General features: G+C 35.5%; 1 protein-coding gene across 8 annotated transcripts in view; it reads right to left on the reverse strand.

Moving 5' to 3' along the window:
- REV1 (REV1 DNA directed polymerase) overlaps positions 1 to 26920 on the reverse strand; it is a 62551-nt gene that overhangs the window by 2305 nt on the left and 33326 nt on the right. For 7 of the 8 annotated variants that reach the window (XM_086619491.1, XM_086619502.1, XM_086619518.1 and 4 more), the window contains 13 exons: positions 23993 to 24125; positions 22896 to 23024; positions 22072 to 22226; positions 19565 to 19684; positions 16796 to 17016; positions 15629 to 15801; positions 11312 to 11414; positions 9717 to 9873; positions 9154 to 9356; positions 6398 to 6631; positions 2163 to 2271; positions 870 to 1081; positions 529 to 685 (listed from right to left, as the gene is read on the reverse strand). In XM_086619491.1, coding sequence (XP_086475617.1) covers positions 529 to 685; positions 870 to 1081; positions 2163 to 2271; positions 6398 to 6631; positions 9154 to 9356; positions 9717 to 9873; positions 11312 to 11414; positions 15629 to 15801; positions 16796 to 17016; positions 19565 to 19684; positions 22072 to 22226; positions 22896 to 23024; positions 23993 to 24125 — 2106 coding nt within the window. The remainder of the gene's footprint in view (positions 1 to 528; positions 686 to 869; positions 1082 to 2162; positions 2272 to 6397; positions 6632 to 9153; positions 9357 to 9716; positions 9874 to 11311; positions 11415 to 15628; positions 15802 to 16795; positions 17017 to 19564; positions 19685 to 22071; positions 22227 to 22895; positions 23025 to 23992; positions 24126 to 26920) is intronic. The other variant, XM_086619475.1, reaches the window with a different exon arrangement.

Below are 26920 nucleotides of genomic sequence, written 5' to 3' on the forward strand. Positions count from 1 at the left end.
CAGGTCAGATTTCCCAAGATATTACAGCCTTGCTAATTGTTTGACATACTGGTAAAATTTCAACCACAATTTAGCAAAGTGTTACACTTTTGCACTTTATTCTAGAATTCTTTCCAGTGGTTATTTTGGAAAACACTGTATTCTTTTCCCTCTAAAACAACATCTCCATAAATGAAAAATTCCCTTTCAATAGCTTTCACCCTAGTGGTTGTAACATGTTGGACAAAACAAGGAAAACCTCTCACACAGGCAACATCAAGGCATAAGGGCCTAACAAAAGGGTTGAAGACAGTGCAGGTAGATTTTCCTGATGAAAATCAGGAAAACAGGAGCTGGCAAAACCACAGAGTAACAACCGAGTAGGAAGAATCAAGTTACTCCAAGATTGCAAGGCAGTAAGACTTCAAGATTAATGTGAAAGAAATCAGTGAAAGGAAGACTAAAGGAAGAAAGTACAAAAAGCCTACTAAAAAAAAATAGTTTTCCTTGTGATGCACGCAAGATGACCACGAGCATGACATCCTGTACCTGAAATAGTTGTAATCCATTCTTTCAACAACGTCTTTACATCGCTGAATTCCACAGCTCCAGCTAGGTTGGGTGCTTGTGGCCTAAATGAACCAGGCTGTTCAGGCTGCAGAGCTGATGGGCCTGAAGAATCTGAAGTTGATGGAACTGCTTCCAGCTGTGCCAAACATAAAAGGTGACAGTGCTCAGCCTGACAAATGCGCTAACACCATATACACACACATACGTAAGCGTCTAGTAAAGACTCCAGTAAAGACAACGAGCTGCGTTTGTGAACATGGACTAGGCCTAAAGAAACGGACACACCTTTACCGAAAGCAACTGGTAAGTGTTGAAATTACCTGAGCAGCTGTTCCTTCCTGTTTCAAGAAACCATCTATTAGCTTCTGTGGGCTTCCAGATGTAGCAGGCATGTTTTTTCCAGGGCTACCAACGAGTTTGTTTTTCAAAGGACTCTGAGCCTTTTTTACAGGACTGACTGCATTTTTTTTCCTGATTTTTTTCTTATTTTTCATTGTTGCATTCTTCAGGTGTAGGAAGGGATTTTTTGACACTGAAAAACACAGGAATAGTCATTGATACATTTTAAATTTAACACTTTTCCATTGAAAGGGGGACTCTGTATCTTCCATAAAAGCTATGGATCAACTGGGAGAACATAACCTAGATAAAGCAACTTAACACTCACATGCCATTCCAGCTATGGGCAATGTTTTAAGAATTTGAAAAGCACTGCCAGACATTAGTGTACTCAGAGGATACTCAACTATTCACAAGCCTTTTAATATCCAGCATTTCAGAGCTTGAATATGAGCAGCTGGTGAAATCTGAAGCCTACTGGACAAATTACTTCGTCTCAGTCAGAGCACTGCCCCACCCAGATACCCCGCAAACACTTCCCACCAGTGGTTATCAGCAAAACCAGCAGTAAAAAGCCCCCCAAACTGCTTTTATCATACATAGTTTACCGAGGAAATCACTCCCATTCCATCATACTAACACATCTGAGTTAGTCCACTGACTATGAAATCAATGTGTGATTATAATAATGCAGTATTTAACTGGCAATGAACCCAATGACATTTCCAATCTATTTTATGAGAAAGCAGGTTCACTGGGAATTAATCTTATTTCTTTCTACTGACTACAAAAAAGAGACCTGGGTGAGCAGCTCAGAGTAAAACCATCTGACTATCAGACATATGGTGAGATGTATCATATCTCTAGTTGCCTGAAACCCACACGAGTGCTATAGGTTTCAGGGAACTATGAGAATGTTATCTGAACATAGTTTAACTAACTTAGGTACTGAAGATGCAATACTTTAAATCACAAGATATATCAAGTTTAGATTCCATTCTGCAAACATATGGACATGGGTAAGTTTAGTGCCACAGTCCCCATGAATTGAATTAATTACCCATTTCAGTAAAGTTAGGCATCTGTTTGCAGAATGAGACCGCAGCTGGTTGCAACTGACGGTCTGTTGAAGACAAATACAGAAATTCGATTTAACACAGCATCTTCATAGAAGCTTCAGTTATATTTTCCAGTTTGTTATTTAGGGTTGCATAAATAGTTTCAAATAGTAAACAGCTCCTATACAAAACTATTGCACAACCATATATACTCACCAAAAGTGTTAGCAGGTTGCTGCTCTGATTGCTTTTGCCTTTGATCGTATGCATCTTTCAGCTCTGCTTGCAACTCAGCAGGTAGTGCAGCAAAAACCTCAGGGTCCACCTGAACAGTAACAAAACATTCTTTTGATTATTTACCAGTGAGCAACACTGCTTGCTTGTCTCTAGATCACTCAGATGAGAAAGGTATTTACATTTTATGCCAAGCAAAAATAAATGAGATATAACTGAAACACTGTAAAATACGCTGCACATTTTCTTCATGTACTTTAGCTTGCAAAAAACATAAAATTTTCCTTTTAATATTATTCTACTTTTATTATTTTATAAAATTACAATTTATGGGCCTATAATACACTAAGCATCTTTATTCACCTACTTTATTCACCTACTGATATCCAGTAGAGCCACATTAATAGCACAATTAAGCCTAACTCAGAGAACACTCCCTTGAAATGAACACTCCTTTCAAATTTCCAAACTCAAACACTGTGACAATCAGACTTCTGTTCCTCCTTTTCTTTTGATACTTCTGTTTCCTGGAAGCTGCTACAATCCTCAAACAAAATATCATGGGAAATAGTCTTGCTTCTTTAAGGACAGGAAAAGCAAGTTCAGCTACCTCATATTTTGAAGTAGCACAAAAGGTTTTCATTTCTTTCCCCAACAGTTGTCCACTCCTTGTTCAACTGATAAAAACACAGTCCCTTCCAACTGTCCTTGGGGTTTGAATTCTAGACAGGAAATCATTTAATGCCAATTGCCATACACACTCATATGGACAAAATAAAATTTCATGTATTATCGGTTATCTTCCCTCACTGCGTGTCTGAAGCAGCAAATTAGCAACGGACTAGTCTTGTATTCTGAGATATTAAGTCCAATATTATTGGACAGTGTTTTCAGCTCATAATCTGCAAAATCTAATTCAAAAAAGAAAACCTATCATTTAGAGGATTAAATCTGCGCAGTGAGAGTGCCCTTCATTTCAGTGGTAAAATTCAGAGAGGTGCACAAACAAAAAAAAAAATTATTCAAAAGGACTTACTATTCTAAGGCACAATATAATTTTTACCATTATCTGAGATACTGTGCTTATAATATGTCAATATACATATATATCAAAAGTTACTTCTTATATTCAATAGAGATTTGACACGTTTTTTTTAAACCAAAATACATATGTTATGTCAGGAAGGAAGGCTCTGCTATTCACACAAACGCTGTATAAATTATATCGATAATAAACATGAACATGCTCCCACAGGTAAAACTCATCAGTTCAGCACAACATTTTTTCTGGTTTTAGAACTCCATGTGCCAACACAAATTTTTCACCACACAAAATATGTGGTAATTAAAGGAGGAAATGGGAACAACTCTGACCTCAATTACCGCATACATTGTGCAGAACAAAGCATTGTAGTGGAATGTAGCCAACTAAGTCCAGAAGCTTAAGTTATTTTTTAAATATAAATTTTATTATAAAAACTATTTAAAAAAGGTTAGTGTTTTCTGGTTAAGCATTCAAGAGTTAGGAATTTGGGAGGCCCTGAATTAACAATGTTTTTTGTGTACACCACTTGATAATTCATGCAGAAATAACGCAGTACAGGCAACTGGACGTGTTTTTGTTATTCCCTTATCATTGTCCTCTGAAAGTGTAACACGTAAACACTCAGTGAGAAGAGCCAACAGTCAAATTCATATGAATTCTACACTAATTGGAGTTTCAGGTAATTTACTGTACAGCCAGAGTGTCCTAACACAGCTTTCACATAGCTGTATCCCATTCACATTACAGAGAACCTTGATTTTATAAATTCATGTATTACCCTCAGCATACAGCTATCAGTATTTTTGATGTGCTGTATAAATTTCCTTAGAAGAAATCTATACCATCTTAAGACAATGTAAAGACAAGGTGCAAATTTGCCACCAGTAATTAACTCAACTACTACAAATGTCATTCGTTTCAAAGCATCCGTAATCTTTACTTCTTGCATCCTATGCTTTTACAGGATTCAGCTGCTACAGAGATATACAGCTCTTCAAAATTTTACCAGCTGATGGAAATGAATGCAACCTATCTGGATTCTTTTTATGGGAGAACCTTACCCAACAAAGGACATTTTCCACTTGTTTTCTAATGAATAAATCACTATCAGCCAATTAACTTGGCACCAGGTCATAAAAACACAGTTCAGACAAAAGGAATAAAAGGTTGAAAACCAAACCTAATTAAGCTATAAAAAGATGGCAGGGCATCATTTACATTTGCTAAGTTGGTGTAGCTGAAGCACTCAATTTGGAGTGGCTTGCAATATTTCTGCACCTGAAACCTATTACTACTTAGTTCACTGCATCATTTGAAAGAAAGTAATCTTAAGTGTTTGTGTGCCTGCACTCATACAATACAGACTCCCACAAAGACTTTGACAATAAAAAAATTCTGTCAAACTATATTTAGACAAAGATGATATTTTTGAATTAAGTTCATGTTTGATTTTAACACAGAAAAAATTACTCCTGTATTAATTAACTGGTTTTAGCATTTTTTTTCCCAAGCCTAAGGAACATATTCAACAATACAATTCTAGGTATTAAACTTGGACCTAACTCAGAAAATGAAAATTTTAAATCTTAGTTATCTTTTTGCCAATAGAGAAAGCTGAATGGTTTTCAGGAGAAAATACGGAATACAAGCATAAGGCATTCTAAAATAGATAGTACGGATATCCCTGACAAAGAAATAGGAAGTAGCTGATTCTTCTTGAACTACATCTTCAATTAAAAAGGCTGCTCTGCTAAGCTGACATTTTTGGATCAAGTAACACAGTCACAAAATGCATTAGGAGATAAAGACAGGAAAACCAGTGCATTTGAGTGCGTAAATTAGATATTTCTAAGAATATTTCATGAAGTAATGCTGTTATTAAAAAAACCCAATCAATTCGCAACTACCTAATTAACAGACAGATCAAGCATAAACACAAATGAATTGCAATTTTTATAGAAAGCCATATGCAGTGAAAATTTACCCTGAAAAAAGAGTACTGAGTGGTAAAACAAGTATGGAGGGGTGTACTTCAAAGCACAGCATAACTTAACCTGCAAGTCCAACATAAACTCTTGCCTATGAATGAACTTAACTACATAATTGAAAACAGCCAGGGTATGGAGAGTTCGTACGCTATTCACACCACATCCCCACAGGGGAAACCCAAATCTGCAGTTCGGGTAGAAAAACCGACACAACTGTTTTTGAATGAATAAACTTGAATCAAGGTGAAGAAATGTTAGTAGTACAACAGACTACACATCTTCTAAATAACAATTATGCATTAACTACTATTTACTGAAAACAGCTCAGGAATTTTAATCTAATTTTCTCTGTGTTCTTTGTCAGCTAAGCAGCATTATGCCTTAGAAACAGCAACAAGTAATCTATAAATCTGGTTAGGTGGTATCACTTTGTTTGAGAACAGCAATGGAGCAACAGCACAGCAAACAGAAAAATAAAATTACTTCTCTATTTCAAATGACGCATATGCAAGATACTGTATCTCTGGGTAACCAATCTTTGATTTTTTATTTTGACCCTACATTTGTTCAGCACCATCTTCATTAGAAGCATCGTTACTGCTACCTGCTCCCCCTTCAGGCTCCTATTTTGAGCAAACAACTTTGCACTTTCTTCATCCTGGACATGCTGTATATGAGCTCAGTTAAAAATTATGGAGATATGCACAATCTTTAGCCATGCCTGTCTTTCTCGCAGGCATGTGATATAAACAATCACATCTACAGAAGCTAGCAGAGGTTGGCTTTACACTATCAAAACATCCACTTAAACAGAGTGAGTCTCCTGTGACTACCTAAGCAGATTTTAGGACTGCTTCAGACTGATGGTGCAGCGTAACTCAGCTGCAATGCAGGAAAAAGGCTATTTCACACTGGATTGCAAAGCAAAGTGTAAATACGGAGGTTTTACATTAAACAACAGCAAAAACACAGGCGTACCGATGACTATAAATCTTTAATAAATACTATAATACTATGTTTGTGATAGATCAAGTTACATTTAAAAGCACAGACTTTTACGACATTAAAGGACCATAAATAATTTTACAAGACACAGATTCTAGTAATGCTGTCTCAAGAAAAGAGCATTAACTCTTCCTACAGGTGGAAAGTTGACGTTTGTTGAAACCCTGCAAACATCCTACCTGTGAGAAGGCTGGCAAGGCTATCACATTAATTCCCATATTGGTATTTGGTTCTTGGAGCTCTGGTATTTGTAAAAGCACTGTTCCAACTGGCTGTGACAGAAGTGCAGTGTTACATCCATTTATTGGCTCTTTTTTGCTGTCTCCAGAGTTCTCTCCTTGCTGAATGGTGTGTATTTGCTCTACTTGTTCTCGGAGATCAGGCGGCAGAGCTTCTAGCACAGACTTATCTAGCTACAAATATATAAAAGCTTTTAGATTTTTCTGAGGAATAGGTAACAGACTTAATTTTACACAAAAAAATAGTTCTACGGTTCTTCAATTTTAGAAAAAAGTACTCATTTTAATCTATGCATGCAAACATACATAGGAACCTGACAGTTACACTCTGCAGCAGCAAAATGTAAAAATGCTTAGTTTTATCTTTTCACGATGCTCAGTGTTCTCATCACAAATCATACATAAATTTCCTCTACAACTACCTGGTGATAAGGGACCCTAAACTGAGTTCAAATTATACAGGCAACATGTTGATATGAATACGGAACTGGTCTCGGTACAAAGCAGTAAGCAATTAATTTCTTTCTTCATATAGTTCTAGGATACATGTTGCTAATTTACTTTTATGGTATCATGTATGTTTGCATACTGTCAGACTCGTCATAGATTTTGATAATGAAATAAGCTTTAGATTGAAGTTTTTGCTTGCTGTAATTGGTACTTACCATCAATTATCGACTTGAAACAAGTGAAATGACCCCTCAGTACCTAGAAGTTGCTGCATACAATGACAGCTGCACAAGTGACAGAACGAATGTCACTGACAAGCAGATTTACAGCATAATTTTTCTCACAGTAAAATCTGAGTAAAACTATGTAGATAAATGCCAATGTTTGCCTGTAAGTTCTGCTAAATGAGACTCTATAGCAGTGTTAGAAAACTTTATCTTTTACCTTTAAGAAGAAAACTGGGGAGTTTATGAACAGATTCTGGAACTACAAATTATCTATGGAAAAAAGTGGCTTATGGAGTAACTGAGAGGTTTTGACAAAAGCTGTCTCTATTATTAACCTCTTCAGTTATTCATTCTACATTCTGTTTGTGTTCCTTCATTCCAAATTTGCTATGTATATGCCTCTATAAACATCATCTGGAAATACTGGTTGTAAAATATCTTGCTGTTGCTTTCCTAGCACACAGTATACAAACAGCAGTACAGGACTTTCACCACTCCTTCCCTGTACCGAATTCCGTACAATATTTCATATTATAATATGCTTACAAAGCAGAAGCAAAGATCAGCATATTGCACCATAAGGCTACCAAAGCTTTAGGAACCCTACTGCACAGCTAGTGAGTTTTTTGTTTGTTCATCCATATTCCTCCTGTAAGAGAATATGCGTACATGGAGCTTCACATTGTTCAGTCAAGTTGCTTTTAGATCCTGAGCTAGCTTAGGTATTGCGTTATGGAAAAACTAGTTTTCTGCTAAAAGCATAACTGGCTTCTAAACATGTATAAATATTTGGGAAAGCTGTTAACAGAACAACAACAAATGCTTTTACTGATTTAAACTACAGAAATTAAAATTACAGATTTTTACAGAAGAGCATATAAACCTGCTTATGTCTAAAATACTTACAGAACTCAGTGCACCTTGCTCACAGCAGACTCTTGTAACAGATGTCTATTTGAATAATGTGTGAGGGGGAAATAAGGACACTCATCCTTTGTTAAATACAGAAAAAAACCTCCAAGGCTCACAGAAATATTTTATTTAAATGAAGATTGTTCTCCCCTCATCTAAAAGGTAATATTCTGTACAAGTGTTAAGTGTGCATCTTAGCTTCAATATAATTTGAATAAAATTTGAAAAAAACACAGGAAGATGAATAATTAAATCTGAATGCAAGTTTGACATTCTTTTAGACAGAAACTTAAGAGCACAACCACTGTAAAAGTATATGAGGTAGTGCAAAACTAGTTGCCATTCAGTTCCTTTTCATTGACTAAAGCTTTAAGAGAGACTTACAGTGTAATTTAAAGACTGGTATAGAATACATGACTTATGGAAATTATGTAAAGACGACTACCTGATTATCATTTATTGGCACCTGTGGCAAAGAATATCGCTGCCACAAAGAGGGATGGAAAAAATTTAGAAGTTCTGTCTTTGTGAAAATGACACAAAGTACTTGTCAAAATTCTCCTGGAGGCACTCATCAGTGATTAAGGTAATCAGAAATAATTTTTAAGAGCTAACATAAGAAAAGGAATTTACAAATCTACATCATATCATAATCTTATAAACACTGAGCATTAACTATAGAACGTGTCTAATTTCTCTGATGGAAGTTTTCCTAAAGTTTATTTCATGTTTTTTATAACAAGGCTCTGGGCTTTTGCTGTGAAAGGTAATGTTTTTTAATATTTCATCCTCAACATCTTTTCCATTCCAATACTTCAGCAAGTGATGGGAAAGAAAAAAGTTACTGGAAAATTAAGTTTCTTTCCTTTGAAAACATGTAATCTTTTTTGAGTTAGTCTACAAATGACTGCTTTTTAGAAATTCTTTTATTAAGGCAAAATAGTTTTGCATCCACAACAGTTTCTTACTGTGCATCGTACTCTATTAGAGCTCTTTTTATTAAAAAAAAAAAGTGTAATGTAACTTTTTTTTTTTCTCAGTCCAAATAAGACAAACCCACCCAAGTTATTACAACATATTGCAGATATTTATATTCTCGGGTTTTACCTGGGAAGCAGACGGAACCTCAATACTCAAATTAAGCCTGGATTTTACGCTGATAGGAGAATGCACGCCATTCCATTTGACAGCAGACTCAGTGTTGTTAACATTAGAATTGAGACCAGATGCGAGATGGGCACCACGAGATGGAAGAAAAGTGCAAGTTCTTGAATCAGAAGATATTTCAAGGTCCATAGCAGCCACAAATACTATACATACGAAAACAAAATACAGAATGATCACCTAATAGTTAAAAATACTCTGGAAGATTCAAGATACAGTGAAGCGAATTTCCTGTTTTCTTTGCCAAATACTTTATATACAATATATAGCATAATTATAACTTTCCATTTTAAAGTATCCTCTGTTATTATTAACTTCTAAAAACTACTGGAGTAATCCTATACAAAGTTTTATTTGTAGCATTTTGATTTGCAGCAGCAAAATCTGCTCTCAAAGGGTTTATGTTAAATAATTTGTACTGGTATTAAGTATTCCAAAAGGTAATCTATGTTGGAGCCCTTCAGAACCCATCACTATCACACGTGCAAAGTACAAAGCTTACTGACCTTCTTTATGTTCTTCTTCTGAGCACTTTTTTGCTTTCTGAACATGAAAAAGATCAATAACTGAATGTGATCCACCAGGTAAGTGTCCAGATTGTACTGTTGAGCAAGTCGAAGTGGTTTTACTGATGGGAACTAACTGCTGTACCTGAATTCCAACCTAAATTCAAAACATTAACATATTCGTTTTATGAAGTTGAAAAAAAAAATTAAAAAATAAAATCTGTAATTCTTTCATAATAGCATTGCCTTCTCTGAAATTGGCTGCCCGTTGGGTGGGGGAGAGAATGAATAAAATTATGTCAAAATACACACGAACAGCCACTAAAAACATCCCAAACAAATCCCAGGATTATCCACCACAATTTAACAACTAAGAAATTACAAAGATAATACCATCTTAACTTCTCTGATACAGAAAAGTGCTGTCAACAGGATCATGAAACAATGGGTTTATTAAGAAATTTCTTAGACACTAACCAATATAGAAGTACTGACCAGGAAGTGATTGGTATTAAATCTGGCTACCTGTACAAGAAAGGAATGTTCCTCCTCAGGACAATCTATACTAAAACCATCACTTCAGTGTATATATGAGAAAAAGAATGTTGTTTCATTTCTAGACATGGTTCTTGCAAAGTCTCAATGGATGAAAGTACTTTGGTGGAAGTAGTCTTTATCAGATGAGGTGTTCCTCATTTTGAAAGAATCCTCACTTTTCATTTACTTTTAAATACCAAATCAAAAGAGGTTCAAAAACTGTGTCCAACTAAGAACACACTGGTACACTGTGCAAGTTTACTGCTAATCCTCCATAACTATGCAGAAAAAAGACAGCAAAGAAGACAGACAAGAAACTAGACAGGGAGAGAATGATAAATATTTCCTCAACTCCAAGAAGAAACCCAAGCCATGGAGCTGATTTTGCAAGGTAACATTGTGAATCAAAACCTTACTTCTACATCTAAATAACCAATAAATGCAGGTTTGTTTTAGAAAGCCACTCTGCTCTGTTGTGACAAGTGGCTGATGCCAAAACAGTCTTATCATGGGTTCACACTGCTATGACAAAACCACTGAGATGAGCAGGAGTGCTCTAAAATAAACTACGATTCAAAAGAACTAGTAATTCACCTTCAAAGGCCAAACCATGTGTTGGTAACTTTTCCGGCTCTAAGACTTGCAGTCTAGACCAAGCACTCTTCTGACCTGCATCTTTGATTTGCATTACAAGCAGTATTTGTACTAGTTACTTGACTAATAACTGTAAAAGTTTACAGGAAATTCTAAGTTAAAATAAAATTTATATGTGCTAATAGAACTGTAGAAGATACGTTTTAATTTTGTTACCTCAGGCTCTTTTAAGTTGTGGATTAATCCATATCACAATAAAATTTTCTTTTTTTACACTCATGGCTTTGTAACCATGTTTTTCAAAGGCAAACATACAAAAACATAATATGATTGCATAGCCTGATTTACATAAGCTTCGTATTATCTACACTTTCTCTTAAGTTTGGTTATTGTCTACCCTGGAGAACTGAAAATTCATGAAAGGTTAGTAAAAAGAATAAATTTCAGTTTTCCCATTAACTCACCCCTCGCATATCTGATATGTTCAGTTTCATTGTGTGAAACATGTTTAGAGTTTCTTTCCCAATTACTTTCGCACTGTCTGTTGCATGGTCTAGAGTGACAGTCCTACAAAGAATAAAAAAGTATGGTTAAAAAGGAAATTGTTTCACAAATCCTAAAGACAACAAGTCTGTATTTATTTCAGTGAAGACCTCAAAACAGACAGACCATAATTTCTTGGCATACAGAAACTGAACACTGTTTTCTCGGTCTGTAGTTTCTTTTTAAAGGTAATTAGAACTAAGCATGTTGCACAGAAAAACAAACAGATTACTTGCTAATTGAACATTCTCAGTGTGTGGTCCACACATTAATTTGTCAAATATAGTGTATATATACACATATATATACACATGCTATCTATTGAAGCCAGACAAAAATGATTCACTTCACTCATAGAAATGCACTCATGCACTATTCTGCACTCAAGCTTGGTTCATAAAGAGTTTGCTCAGTATTATTTCTGTTGTCAATTGTCAAAAGTCTATAGCAAGAGTTTCAGAAGGAACTCTGAGGGAGAAGCAGATACAGGCATGTGCATGGGGATTACAAATAACACAGAACTCGGATGAAGAGTGAGTAACTTTAAACAACATTCCAAATACACATCTTACACTGTGGGCAATTTTCTGCAACAACTATCACAAAATTACCTGGTTGCGAGTTTTACAAATTGCCGCCTGAGAGCTTGGCAGGACTAGTAGTGCTTGGTAGTTCTGGATTCTCTAATGGCACATTGGAGACAGACAAGGATAGAATTTCAGGTGGCTAATTAAAGGTATGTGAGTGATGTAAAGTCTTTTCACTGAGCTAACTGATGCAGTTTTAACTCTGAGGGAGTGGGCTCTGGACAAAAAGAAGTTCCACCTTGGTGTTTTGTCCTGGTGCCATCCTGACAACATTAAACACTCTGATGGTGCCTTCTCCTTAAATTTTACTCTACTTTTGAATATGTCAGAAACAGACATGAAGAGACAAGTGATCTCCAGACAGGTCTGGTTCTGCCAATATGAAAAGGAAAAACTTTTCTGCTGTGAATGATATGAAGACCTCTCTGAGCCTTACAGGTTAACATTTTTAAGAAAAAAAAAGAGATCAGTATCACCGTTAAGATGCAACTATGCAAAATACTAGGGAGAAATGCAAGATGGGTCTAAAGGTATACACTATTTCAGAATAATATTTTACAAAGGTCTATGCTGTACTATCAGGACTTGATATTGATGATGCAGTAAAAATACCATTAATATCTTAGAAGTTGAATTTGATTTTAAGTGCATCTGTGAGTCTGAATCTTTTGCAGGACTATGATTATCATTCTAGGGAACCTTGACTTGTAGGATGAGAAAGCATAGCAACTTGTTCACCTGTGAGGTGAGGGGGCAAGAAATGGGTCATGTGCTATAGCTACAGAGAAGATCTTAAATTGAAGTAAGAGAGAAACTGGTCACCTTTAGCTCCAGTAAATAATCTCAAACTGTTAGAACTAGGCTGCACATAAGGAAAGCACACCTGAGGGAACACTACCCTGAGATTCTAATCCATTTGCCTGGATGCAACTTCCAGAGTTTACCCTGCTGCTGCTAAAAAGCCTTTCACTGAACAGAAGTGCTCTAACAAAGACAGTAATCCAGCACCTGTATCATCAAATAGCATAATTTAGAGTGACTGGGGCTGCCAAGTTCATTACTAAAGCCAGCAGCAGAAACAGAGACGCTGCCAAACGAGATCTTGGCATCAGAACTACTTCAGCTATGTGTGAACATCATCATCCTTGGGTGCCTGCTTGTCTTACCTTAATGAAGGCTGTATGAATTAAGAGAAATTTCAGGGCACATGTATATTAGCACGCCTGACCATAGAAATGAGGTCTGAAGCATTGACTCGTTCATGAGAAAGCAGTCTGGCCCTAGTTGCCAATAAAGGAGGAAAAAAGCTCTATTTCAACACACTCTCCATTCTAAAAATATGTTCTGTTAAAAGTAAATATTCAACTAAAAGAATTCAGGACAGCCAGAAGACAAAAGTATAGACTGATGGATTTTCTTCTTGATATACCAATACCAAAAGGTGATGAGCTTCTGATAGTGAAAGGTGAATTTTGTAGCTTCAGGTTTTAATATAGTAGAATTGTATGTCACAATCTCACAAGTATGAGACAGACTCTATGCATGCATGTCCTACTGTTGACCTCTAACTCACTGACAGAACACCCTCACCTCTTCAGTCATCAGCAACCCTGAGCAAATGACCCTTCAGTTCAGGAGGGATTCATCTGTTACCACCACCTGAGATGGAGGAAAAAGTAGAAAACACCTGTCTTCGAAGATGCCACACACAAAAGCCAGGATCATCCCTTTACCCAAATAACATCTGCTTTGATACAGAATTGTCTGTATTAACAAATGCGTATTTAGAAGGTCCTTAGACAATCTTCTATGAAACAGCATATAACTACATGATGCTCTATGCCTAGATTTCATTCTTGTGTTTTCACTGTGCAAGCACACAAATAAATTCGAGATTAAAAAAATGTTTAGTCAACATCACACAGCTGAACAATAGAAAACAAAGAAGAATCAGAAATAAATAATGAGTAGACTAACAGGACTGCTTGTGGAAGTGGAAGGTCCTACTCCTTTGACAGTGACCTATGGACTGACTAGCCAGGCAGCGTAACTGCGTTATCCCATTTCACCAGGGATGGGCAGCCACCACAGGCAGCACCTCAAGGAGATCACAGCGATGTAGTGAGATCAAGTTGGAAAAGACTTTATTACGTTGATAACGATCCACAAGAAAGCAAAGGCACTTCTGATAAGGAACTCAACAACTATATGAAAAAACATAACTGTCGAGATCAAGAGATAAGAAAAAGTTGCCTTCTTGAACAGCTGAAACATGAGACACAGTCTCTGACCTTCAGATTTTGAGATTCAACTTTCTTAGCTCCACTTCAGATCTTCATTGTCATTTCTCTTCTAGGATCAAAAAAATTCTCTGCAGACTTACTGGTGAAACAACAGGAAAGACAGATTCAACACAAAGCAACTTGTCTGTACTAAGATGGACAACTGCAGTCCAAGCTGTCTGATGCCAGGTCCAATCTTGACAATCCTAAGTGGCCTCTCAGACTTCTGCAGCAAATAATTCTGTAACTACTGCCCTACACTGCACGCGCTCTAGACTTGAAGAACAGTACTGATCAGACATCCTTCTTGACAAGTACAAAGGCAATTTTCTTTGAGAACTGACTCCAACTGTCACAATCAGCATGTGATCAACAACCTATCAAGGAACAGCAGAAAGCCCCTCAAGAAAAAGGAAAGTACACAAAACTACACAACTCAGGGAGATGAAACAGTTTGCAGTAACACAACATTTCAACTCAGCTGGTCATGGAAAGAAATGAAAATGCTGCTGCATGCGTGTCATAGTACAGGATGTAAATATGTCTTCTGCAAGTGCTGCAGAAGGAAAACCAGCTCCAATATTGAGTAAGCTGGAGAAATGTACACCAACAATATACATGTACATATGCATTATTGTTCGAAGATAAATCCTTTAAAAGATCAAACACCTTTATTAGCTGGTATTTCATAAGTATTATCAAATTAAGAGCAATCTTAAACTATGGATTATTAAAGTCAAAAAGGAAGAAGAGAAAAAACTGTACAACCCTACCAAGAGAAATGGATAGTCACAATAATTCACTGGAAACATTTCACTAAATCACTTCGATTTTTAAGTAGCATCCACAGACACAAGAGTACATTCTCTCAAGAAAGCAATTTCAAACCACAAAGAATGCACTTGTGGAGTCAGACTCCTTCTTTCCCATTCCTGCTTCCTCTGAAAACCACAAATTGTTTCTTCTGTGCCCCAAAACTTTGAAACTTCTGATATATTTTCTTTTTTCCCCCATTCTTCTCTTGGAAGAAACTCAAAGGCAAAAGATGACTGTTAAAATTGTTCTCTCTTTCTGATTTGGACACTTTAGTCTCTTCCTTCTTTCTCCTCCCAATATGCTGTGTATTTTATTATTGGGGGACTTTCATTCCATGCTGACAATTGAAAACCACATATGTACAATATAAAGACAGAGGACTTTTGATAATAATATTCTACTTCCGATTTTGGTGCAAGTTTAATATGTAGACAAAAAGGTACTAAGCACTTCAAAATTTCTGCCTTGTCTTCCTCTAAGTTTTGGTGCTCAACATCCTGCAGAAGTGTGCTCACACCTATTACTGGTCGTTCCTTTTTCCATGTGTAATTACCTGGCGATATTATCACAGATTCCATGACCTCCGTATTTTGCAGGCTCCACTGGTGCCCCAGCTTTTCGGACCATAATTTTAAGGGTCAATCGTTTACCCTTCATACCAGCAGCTTCAAGTCTACGTTGGATTTCTTCTGAGAGGCTCAGAAGGAAAGCTTCTGCTTCCTTAGGCTGAGGGGGAAAAACAACATGTTTAGATAATGACCAGGTTTAAAATACTGAAGGTAAATCATTAAGGGTTAATGCAACCTGGATTTTGCAATAGAAAAGAGCAAACTGACTTGCAGGCAATTGTCCTATTTAACTTCAAGTGTTTTGTTTACATTGTAGGTTGCTGAAGTTAGGCGAGATGGTAGATTCCCATCCTAATGCTGAAGTAAGTAGGAAATACTAAATCCTTTTGGAAATAAGTCTTTAAAAAAAATTTAGAAATCCCAACACAGAATTGCAAGTCTAACTTTAAGCACACACCTAAAAGACAAGAGCATAGAGCTTATAAGGAAAATCTTTTTCACCATGAGAAAAGTCAAGCAGTAGAACAGGTTGCTCAAAGAAGTTGTGCAGTCTTTGTTCTTGGAGATCATCAGAGTGGATAAAGTCCTGAGCAACTGGCCTGATCTCCTAGCTTCCCCTGCTTTGAGCAAAAGGCTGGACTACACAACCTCATGAGGTGTCTCTCAAGCTGATTTTTCTATAATTTCTATAAATGCTTAAGTTCTCAACAAAGAGTCGAATTATTTTTTTATACAGTTTTGTCAACAATACTTTCCCCCTAAATATTTGCAAAAAGTCTAATAAAAATGTTGTACTGGAGCAGCTGGTGACGTTTCAGGCATTGGCATCTTTGAATAATCAGCATTTAAATGAAAGAGAATGCTAGGTGCTGACAAACCTACTGCAGTTCTCTTTTTCTGTACCAGACTTGTATAACTAATGCAGCTAATTAGTTACCAGCTAATTTTGTGCAAGCTTCTTTTCAGTCCAATACTTTTGCAGTCTCTCCTCCCATTTTATCGTTTGGTCTCCTTCATTTTCCTCATTTCTATTTGGTGGCTAAGATGGTGCTCGAACAGATCAAAGTGTAAGTGAAAACAATAAGAATATGAGAAGATTCTTCTACAGATGAAAGAAGTCACTTTAGAAAAGAAAGTGAGTTTGAATTTACCTGTGTAAACCTTATTCCATAGTTAATTTCTGCTGAAACAGATTTTCTTTCTTTTTCTGTACGAACAGGTCGATCATCCAAACCACGACAAAATCTGTAGAGCATTTGTCCTGTTTTCGGACCAAAGTCTTTTTGCAGTTTTGACATTGAAGCACACTGCAGATCTCCACAGTTTTTAATTCCCAAAGAAGCCAGCTTAGATTCCATTGTCCTGCCAACTCCTAACAACAAAGCAATTAGTTCCGTTAACTCTACACAATTCAGAGCCAGTCATGTTTTGAACAAATAAATGTCTTTTTAAACATACACTGTCATATCAAATTAATAAATATACACCATAAAAAATAAATTCCACTCCATAAAACACAGTTCAAATGGAAACTTTTGCAGTCTTCACCTATATTACTTTAATCTGTTTTATTTAGTTAGTTTAAGATGTCATACTGCAGCATGTTTCTTTATTTCTGTGTAAAATGTGAATGACTCCTGCTTGCAAATCTTGACAAGGTACTGCCTGTTACAGAGTATATAGCTCTCAACACAACATTCAGTCCGAAAAGAGTGTCCAACGTGTAATACGTTTTGCTCTTGTATACAAGTGATTTAATTTAAAAGAAAACCAACAAATATTTTGGCTACTGTTCCATTGCTTCCTAGGTAGAAAAACAGTATTTCAAGTGGAAGCGATAGCATACCTGTATCATTTGTGCTTTGAATTACCAAGCACTGGAAATTGTAGGTATCCATGGCAACAGCACATATGTAAGTGTAATAAACTTAAATGCATTTCTGGTTTTTAGAGAGGTGGCCTGCTACTTTCAAAAAATAGTATCCTATGAGTTTACACTATCAAAGTTAGCAAAAGTTAGAAATGTCAGGTAATCAGCTTCTATGTTTCACAATCTGTTTCTTCGTCTAGGTGGTATTATTGACATAAACACTAAAAACTTTTTACTATGAACATACAAGTGAATTCTGAAAACTTTAAAATACTCAGGGGGGATACAGAAAGAGAATTTCTGGTAAATCTGCACCTGTCTATGTATGCTATTCCTACCACTTTACTATTTCAGTAACTCTGTATACTCATTTATGCTTGAACTAAGCATAAATGAACACATGCAGGCTGAGCTCAGCTGATCACTAACATCCAAAGCATAAATGAGTGCTTAATCAGCACTTTTTGCACTACGTCTGTATCACATTATACTACTGAAGTATTGAATAACAATACAATACAGAGTTACGTGCCAGGAAACGCTTTAGCTTACAACTCTTTCAAGTATTTTCCTGGAACATTAAGAAAATAAAATAAAGCCCCTTTTCATACAGGTGTATTCCATATGTCCTTACTGTCTATCACTCTCCCAGCACAGTAACTCCAGTTCTCTGCAATCTCTCTATGAATTCTGTTATGCCTTGGAGAACCTCCCTAAAACCTGTGGGCCAGAAATGCTTCTTTCCTCCAGCTTTTTCCTCGGTCTTCTCTATGTCCACAGGCATCTCACTCAATTGCTCCAATTCTTCCCTACTGAAATATTGTTCTCTCTCCTATCTGACCAAGGAATGCAGGACAGAAAACATGTACTCTGGCTATACATATGATGACTAGGAACTACTGCCAAAATGTACAACAGTTGAATTTTGCCTGCCTGTCTCTCAGATGACGTACTCATTTGGATAACTCTCCTCTGTCAAGCTGTCATGTTTCACAAAACTTGTGGAAACATTATGTCATTAGAACTTCTATCTGTCAGTAAGATTTGGCTGAAACTGCCAAACAGTTCATAAAATTATTAGTACTGTCATATTTGCAAATTATAAATCATCATCATTGTCACAATCATTTCCTCAGACAACTAGACAAAAAAAGTTGGAATTTCACAAACCTGTTGCTGTTCTTTAAAGAATCAATGCATTCTGTCACAGTTTGGAGTACACCATTGACTAAAGATCTTTACACACACAAAAAAAATTACCTGTGTAACAAATGCCTAATGTGTATTGTAAGTCTACCAGAACCAAAAACTGACTACAGCTGGATGGAGAGCATAACAGTGGTAATACTCCCACAGTAACCTTACTTTCCACTTTCCTCTCTACTTACCAGCCATTCTAATACAGCTCATGTTGCAAGCGGAAACACTTCTCTAGTTCGGTAACATTCTCCTCTGTCAAATTTTATTTCTTAATTTTCCTTCTGTCCTTATTCTCTTCTAAATCTCTCAGAGTTTCTCAGATGCAGCAGAGATTGCACAAACTCCTCTCTCCTCTCTCCTTTTTCCCTTCATATACTCTGTGTTTTATTAAGGCATCTGTGCTATTTTTTTCCATCTCCTGACTTCATACACTCCTTTTTAGAAAGAATACTCTCTTGGGCTAGTTCTCAGTTCTAAACAAACCCTGCCTCTCTCAGTGATAAGCACCTGACATTACCCATTTTATTACATTCATTATGATACAGCAAGCTAGCACTCACTTGAAATGATTCATCTAAATAATTTTATTAAATTTAAGGTTGCATAACATACTAAACTCTGAGCTTCTTCTATAGATCATGCTGTATGATCTGTAAAATTATTTGTTAAAAAAGATGCTTCTCAAACGTACAAAAAGGTCACAGCGATTATTTTCAGAAATCAGTATATCTTCTTTTTTCAGATCATAACCATGGAATAGCATCTAATCTTGTTTGATCCAGAACACAGATTTGTAGCTGAAAGTGTTTTAATATCATGAGGTAAAATGTCCTGTAAAAGAAAGGAGTACCTGGAAGACTGGTAACAAGTTGCCCTCTGATAAAATCATCCACTTCTTCAGGTTTTAAGTGATACTGTCCATCTGGTTTTGCTTTACGAGTCGCCATTCTGGCCAGCAGAATATTGGAACCTGTAAAAACAACAAATTAAAGTATGTCTGTGGTAACTTCTGTATTCTCGAGCAGAATGCCTCAGTTCAACAGTCAAGGAAAAAAATGCAGAAAGTGTAGTCAAATTCCTTGCCTTTTACAAATAATTTAATTAAATATATTCATTTATATTTGCAGTATCTATTTCCAAACTAGCAACTAGCAGTACTTATGATTATAGCAGTGTAACTGTAGTGGTAACTGCAATTGCAAAGTTAAAACCAACCAAACAAAAAACCACCAAAAAGCCCAGAACGACCAACAAATAAGTGTGGGACACTTCACTAAAAACACTGAATGTATTTGTCTTTGTTATGTTCTATATATGTAGAGGTATAGATGAACTGTTAAGTGCAAATGGCTGAAAATTTAGAAGTCTAGTATTTTAACACTGCAGAACTTAAAAAAATCTTAATTAAAAAATAATACTTAGGCGACAAGTCTATCAAGTATATTATATGTGAAATACTAGAATTAAGCTAATACTGGGACCAGAGTATTCACTAAAAAAAAAATAATCCAATGACTTGATTAAATCATTATATGCACTCAAAGTGTGGTGGGAAGAAGACTTATTTCAGCATTTTTTCGTCCCTGTTTTATAGACTTATTCATGCTCAGCCAATAAGATCTCTGAAATGATACCCAAACAGATCCATTATTGCCACTCAAACACCCTGTTCTAAGATAAAGCAAACTAATAAAAGGTCAGGGGAATTCACAACTCATAGCACTGTGTGTTACTATTGGTCTTCTCTTCCCACTTATATTTACACTCTTTTTGTCTGTTCTAAAATTTTAGTCAATAAGAACAGTAACAGAGTTTTACGTCTCCTGAGAGGTTAAATTGATGAAACAATTAATGAAAAAAAATCACAGATTTCTCATTCAGTTTCATATTTAACTTGAGGCTATACAGTACTGAAGATTTCTGATCTTCTTGTTTATCAAACATACCAACAGCCTCTAATACCATGAAATCACAGTGATTTACCTTCTGCAATGTATTACTCCCACAACATTGAAGTGAAGTAGCAAAAAACTAATTCCTCACTTAACAAATGAGAAACCAAGATACAGGATGTTTATAGATGAGTGTTTAATCTTTCACTAGGATTGTTTAAATCAGTTTAGTTTAGCCACAAAAATCTCTAGGGTAAAAATTAAATTTATTCAACTGGCAAAATCATGTCCTTTCTAATTTATCTCTTATCAGACAATGGTGTTGAGAGGAAATCTCAACAGTATAACAATATCTATTCAAATTTACATTCTATTAGATTGGTACAACATTCCCATTGGGCAACATATAAATCACTTACACAAGATGTATGTTTCTGGCAGACCGTGTTTTTGAATTAAGGTCTTTACATTCATGTAATAGTACAAGTACAATTGTCTCCTCTGATTTATTTACTTAATGATGCCTTATGAGTGAAGAGATAAAGTCCTTGTAGTGTACCTACCATATGAATTTCTATAAAGGATATCAAAATTATTTTCTGATATCTCACATAACTTGATTATTAGAAAAAAAAAAAAAAATTGCTAATAGGTATTCGTCTCTTTCAATCAGTAAGAGAACTACGATACCAGATTAGAAAGTGACGCTTGAATAAACTAATTCTGCTCTCTCTATAGAAAAAACAAACACATTGAATAAGCATATAAAAGAGATTACAAATATGTTTCAGTTCAAAATAAGACACAAACAGGAATCCAGGGAATTACAGTCTCTGTACTATGATATCATAAAAAAAGAAAAAGGAAAAATTCTGCTTACAGTAATGAATTTCAGCTTGTCTCACGAGTGGATTTCATACACTTACATACATTCAGTATATTTATTTACAGACACTCAACTCTAGAATTAATTAGGAAAAAAAACAAAGGAGCAAGGAAGGGGCCACGTGAAAAAAAAAATCAAGGAAGTCTTTTCAGATGTGCAATTTCATATACAATATCTACTATAAATGACACAAATATTTGCTTTCAATATCACATAATAATTATGCTAAATCATGCCACCGTATAAATTCTTACTGCTATCGCTAATAAGGAACAGAATCTGTGCTCATTTTTCTGTTTGCTGGAAAAATACAGTAGTATTTCATAAAAATGAACGTAGGAATATCATACAGATGGAATTTTAGCATACTGTTCCAATAACAAATGAGAAGTGATAGCAATTTTATAAATTTTTTCTTAAAAACCTTCCACTCAGAAAGATTTTCTTGTGTTTTTAAAGTAATTTAATGTAAAAGGCAATACGCATTCAGTATTGCACAAACACTGAAGAGTACATAGCTTTGATACGCCTAACAATAGCAAGCACTGCTTGTAAACAGAAATGAAATAAGGTACTTACCCATCCCAACAGAAGCAGTACATTTAGTTTGGGCTTTGATTTCAGAGCGGATAGCATTTGCAAATTCATCAGGAGTCAGTCTGGTCTCTGTAAGGATTTCAGTGATATCTACTAGTGCCTCATCACAACTGACTGCTTCGATGTTATGAGTATAGCTATCAACACAAAGTAAAGGAGGTGAAACACCAGCAACAGCTCACCATCTGTTAAAACAAATATGTAGCACATAAAGTCTTCCTTTTGTGGTGGTGGTATTTCCCTGCTTATTTTGTATCACACATCACTTCCATGTTAAAAATGCTAAAATGGTAAATTACATTAACACTACTAATGTAGGACTAATTTCAACATGCGTCATTATTTTAAAGGAACAGCTGGAGAAGGAGTTGAATACTTATTTTTCAGTAACAAATTCTACTTTTGTTCAAGTGCATTTTAAACTAGAAAGTAGTTTCTAACAGAGGTTACTCCAATAACCCATTCTTAAGTTAGTAAAAAAACCTCTTGGAAGAATCTCACTACTAAGTAGGGATCTGCTTCTCATAGAGTAATCAGTAAAAAATTTAACAATGACTCCTTTGGAAGTCAGATGTTGACTGTTTATAGGATTTGGTTTCAAGATAAAAGAATGCTCAGAAGAAGCATGGTGCTCAAAATAACAAAACTACTACAAAAGGAAGATCTCAAATAGGAATGGCTTTATTGAAGCTGAAGAGTAACACGGAGATGAAAATAATAAATTGAATAATGGCACTCAGCAGAGGCAAATAAAATATGCTTGATAACCTTACCATGAAAGATCACGTAAACAAACAGCACGTTACCTTGCTAATATTTCATATACTGTCCGTGCAACTTCTTTGTACGCATCAAAATCATATGAAACTGCTTGAAGATTTGGACACAACTTTTTTGCTTGGCCAAAAAACATTCCATTCTTTATGCCGACTTGTCTAAAATTAAATAATAAAAAAGTCCCAAATAAACACAGTACCAACGTTCCCACAAATTAATATGAGGTATTTTCAAAGGCAGTATTTGTCCTTTCCCCACAAAACTGAATTATCAACAGAAAAGAATTTAGTCTAACTGCTAGCAATTTAACAGGTAAGCAAAATAACTGCAAGTAGAGTATTTGAATTAGCTGTATAATACTCAGTCATGCAGCATGGGCAGCCTGCCTTTGGGAACATGCTTAAGACAAAGTCTCCAGAAACCACTACTTGCTGTCTTCTGCTTCAAATTAAATTCACGCATATACTACAGTGACTAAGGTAACTGGATCTTATATTCTACTGTGCAAGCTTACAAAATTATGGTCCATAAATAAACTCTAACTTTTTGAGATGCAAATATAAGCCTGCCTATCCTAGCATGTTTGAGGAAGGTTTCAATGAAGGAATAATTTCTGGAGTATTATTTCCACCATTGCTTGTATTTATAACAAGTTGTTTCATATTCTGAACACTTATAAGCTATGTTATTGGGGATGCTCAATATAATCTGTGAAAAAAATGGTTTTAAGTGCAGTAATCACGCTGTCTGATTTTAACTAAAACCTTCAGTGACACAGTGTTCTTAATTCCACAAAAAAATGCAATTTTGATACAAAGAAGTGAAGATAACATTATGAAATCAATAATATAACAGTAAATGGCGTAAGGTTTTCCTTAATAGGCTTTGTTTCAAGTAACATGTGGGTTACATTGAGAGCTATTAAACAGTGTTTAAAAAGCAGCAGCATCCATAAGTAAAACCGTGTGTTAAACTCTAACCACCTAAGTAACCAGAAATTTTGAAAACATAAAAAAATTTCCTCTAGATAAATTTAAAGAAACTGACTTAATAATTGCTATCTTTGGACACTTTACGTCTATCTGTATGAGATTTTCAAGCAATCTGAGAGGTAACTTTTACCTACCTGGCTTCATAACTACAAGAAGCTATTTCAGCCATGGACAGAACAGTGAGATTGAGGTCAGCTCCATTCACATGTGTGGAATCCGGATGGTCCCAGACTGATGAGTCCAGCTTATCAGGTACTCTAATTTCTGCTTGGAAAATAATATTTGTATTTGGTTTTGTGTTATTTTTCTTAAGAGTTCAACAGAATGAATGTGTATAAAATAAGAATTAAGGATTTTATTTTACACAATTTCTATACTGCTACCTGTTGATGAAGAGGTTCTTAATACCTTATTGATTCATATCATGGTTCAGAAAAAAATACACTAGACCTCCCCTGCCATAGCAATCTCTTTCAGCAGACAGGTCTGTACATATTACTGAGAAGAATATTAAGTTACAGAAAAATTCTGTTTCCATTCTCCCCCAAATTACTAGACAGCAGCTTGTTGGTGTCTACATACACCATACTGTAAGGTAAGATTGATCTCAGTTAGCTTAAATGACAATAAAAATGATCAAACACTTGAGGCTAACTGCTACAACCATATCCCGTAAATAAATACAGGACACTCAATAATTTACCAACTGTTTGGCTGAACAAGAGTACACCTGACTATATTCCTTTTTTAAAAAAGCACAACTACATGGAAATTAAATTCAGAATACAAATCTACTTTTTATCATACTTACAACCTCTTACTTAAAACTATTTTTCTAATAATCTAGATATCACAAAGTGATTTTTAAGTGAAATAACCAGAATGTTAATTAGCTTAAATTAAAAAACCCTAGCTAGAAACTTTTATTTCCTTTAATGCTCTTACAGGGATATTAATTGACAAAACCTCTGCTGTTATTTCCTAATAATTCTCTTATTAGGGTATGTCAACTTATTTGAAATATCACCATAATTTATCTTGGATCAAAATGATACAATTATAAATACTGCAACCCCAGACTTAACATGAGACAGACCTTCCCCAATTCTATAAAACTTTACTGCATGCTCTTAGATAAATTTTGAAGAGTCTTCCAGGCCCACTGCATACTAGGTACTAGAACCTAATTCCATGACGGAGTACTGGAATCAAGTAAAGCACTTTCTATTCCTTCCTATGTGGGTTTTCGTGGTATGTAAACCTTGAAGGATACATGCCTATACTCTAAATATAAATCATCCTGAAAAAATGGCTAGATGCAAAAACTACTATGCCCTCCTATACTCCCCATCAGAATCAAAACAACAAGGTGTCTTACAAACAAAAAGCTTCTATTTACTCAAAATGAACGCCAATTGGTGTTATAGTTCTTTTTCATTACTGTAGTCTATTTAATATCATACACCTTTGTAATAAAACAAACAAGAAGTTTTCTTCAGAATGCCACAATGCCTAATTATACTTCGTGGTACTAACAACAACTTACACACTGACAATTTGACTGAAAGGAAACACGGTGCTACGTGCACATATGAGTAGTTATGAGACTAGAGAGAAGTGTTGTAATGAGTGAGTGGAGACAGCAGGGCTAGAGCTTGACTTGTGAAAAACTGCTTTAATTCAGAATTTCTGCCAAATTTGTGCATCTCTTTATGCGTTAAATATTTTAATTTATGATGAGCTCAGAAAGTTACCTAAGATGTCTGCAACTGAAAATTAGAGCAAAATTATGCCCCAAATAAAGATAAGAATGACAAGAACAACTTCTTTAGTCCATGCCTTCCTGTGCCCTGGCCTGAGATGATGCTGTCATCTTGTCTATCTTCATTGGACTCGTCGACTTTTTCCACATCGCAGTAGAGCAGATCCCCCCATGAGCTGATGTAGTCACTTCATGTGAAATTCAGGGCAATGCAGAACACATTGTCCTCAATGGAAGGCAAGGTAGAGAACCTCTCATCAAAAGCTGGGAAACTAGACAGGCACATGGTGAATGTGGAGCAACGGATGGAGAAATCAGAGGCCAGGACCCAAGTCTGTGAAAAAGAAATCGCTGAGAATAAATCTGTGACTAATATGATGGTTAAAAATCTGCTGCTCTTTAGAATGAAAAAAGGGAGACACTAGGGTTGAGGGAAAGGAAGCCTAGAAACATTCACATCTTGGGCATCCTGGCCATGGAAAAAAGACCCCAAACTATGAATCCTGATTAACATATGTTAATCTTCTATCTTTAGAACATGAATGTTAAAGATGGCACTATGTAGAGAAGTAATTTCTAGTACCCAGAAAGGCTATCTCCGTATCGGAGATTTAGGGTGAGAACAAGAGCAAGTTTTTAAATTTAAAAGTTTTACATTTTTGGATGAATTCAAACAAGAAAAAGAAAGTATTTCATAAAAGATTCAAGATTCTATGGACAGTAGATATTTGTCTAGTAATGCAGATCAAAGGCAGGAACCAGTATCACTAAAGAAGTGATTTGCAAAAAAAAAAAAAAAAAAAAAAAAAAAAAGAAGTAGCTGAAGCAGCAGAATTCTGTATTTGGTCAAAAGTGATTCATAAGGGTTTGTTTTTGTTTGCTTATTTTTTGGTTTGTTTGTATAATTTGGAACATTTTTTTCTAATAAGCAAGACCTGGAGAAGGCAAAATCAGAGAACAGCCTGGAAAGCATGAAGCATCAAAAAATGAAGTGGGTTCCATGTTGAACCATGGATGTAAAAATATGCTCATGTTCAAAGTTGGTCCCAACTACCTTTTGTTTTCATTTATATAACATGTCCCCAAACAGAACTGTGTGTGTTTAACAGCATAATTTAGCATTCTGTATTTTTGATATTTTAGAAAATATTTTTATCACTTTTCCACGTGATACTGGACGGTATTTACCTCTGGCATGGCATAATTAAACATATGCTGTGAAGTGTTTCACATACACATTCTAAGATACTGTGATGTTAGAAAAGCCTAACCTACAATTCCATGTTTTCATCTAAGACCA

The sequence above is a fragment of the Tauraco erythrolophus genome, chromosome 1 (assembly GCF_009769465.1).
Source record: "Tauraco erythrolophus isolate bTauEry1 chromosome 1, bTauEry1.pri, whole genome shotgun sequence".
Lineage (NCBI taxonomy): Eukaryota > Metazoa > Chordata > Aves > Musophagiformes > Musophagidae > Tauraco > Tauraco erythrolophus.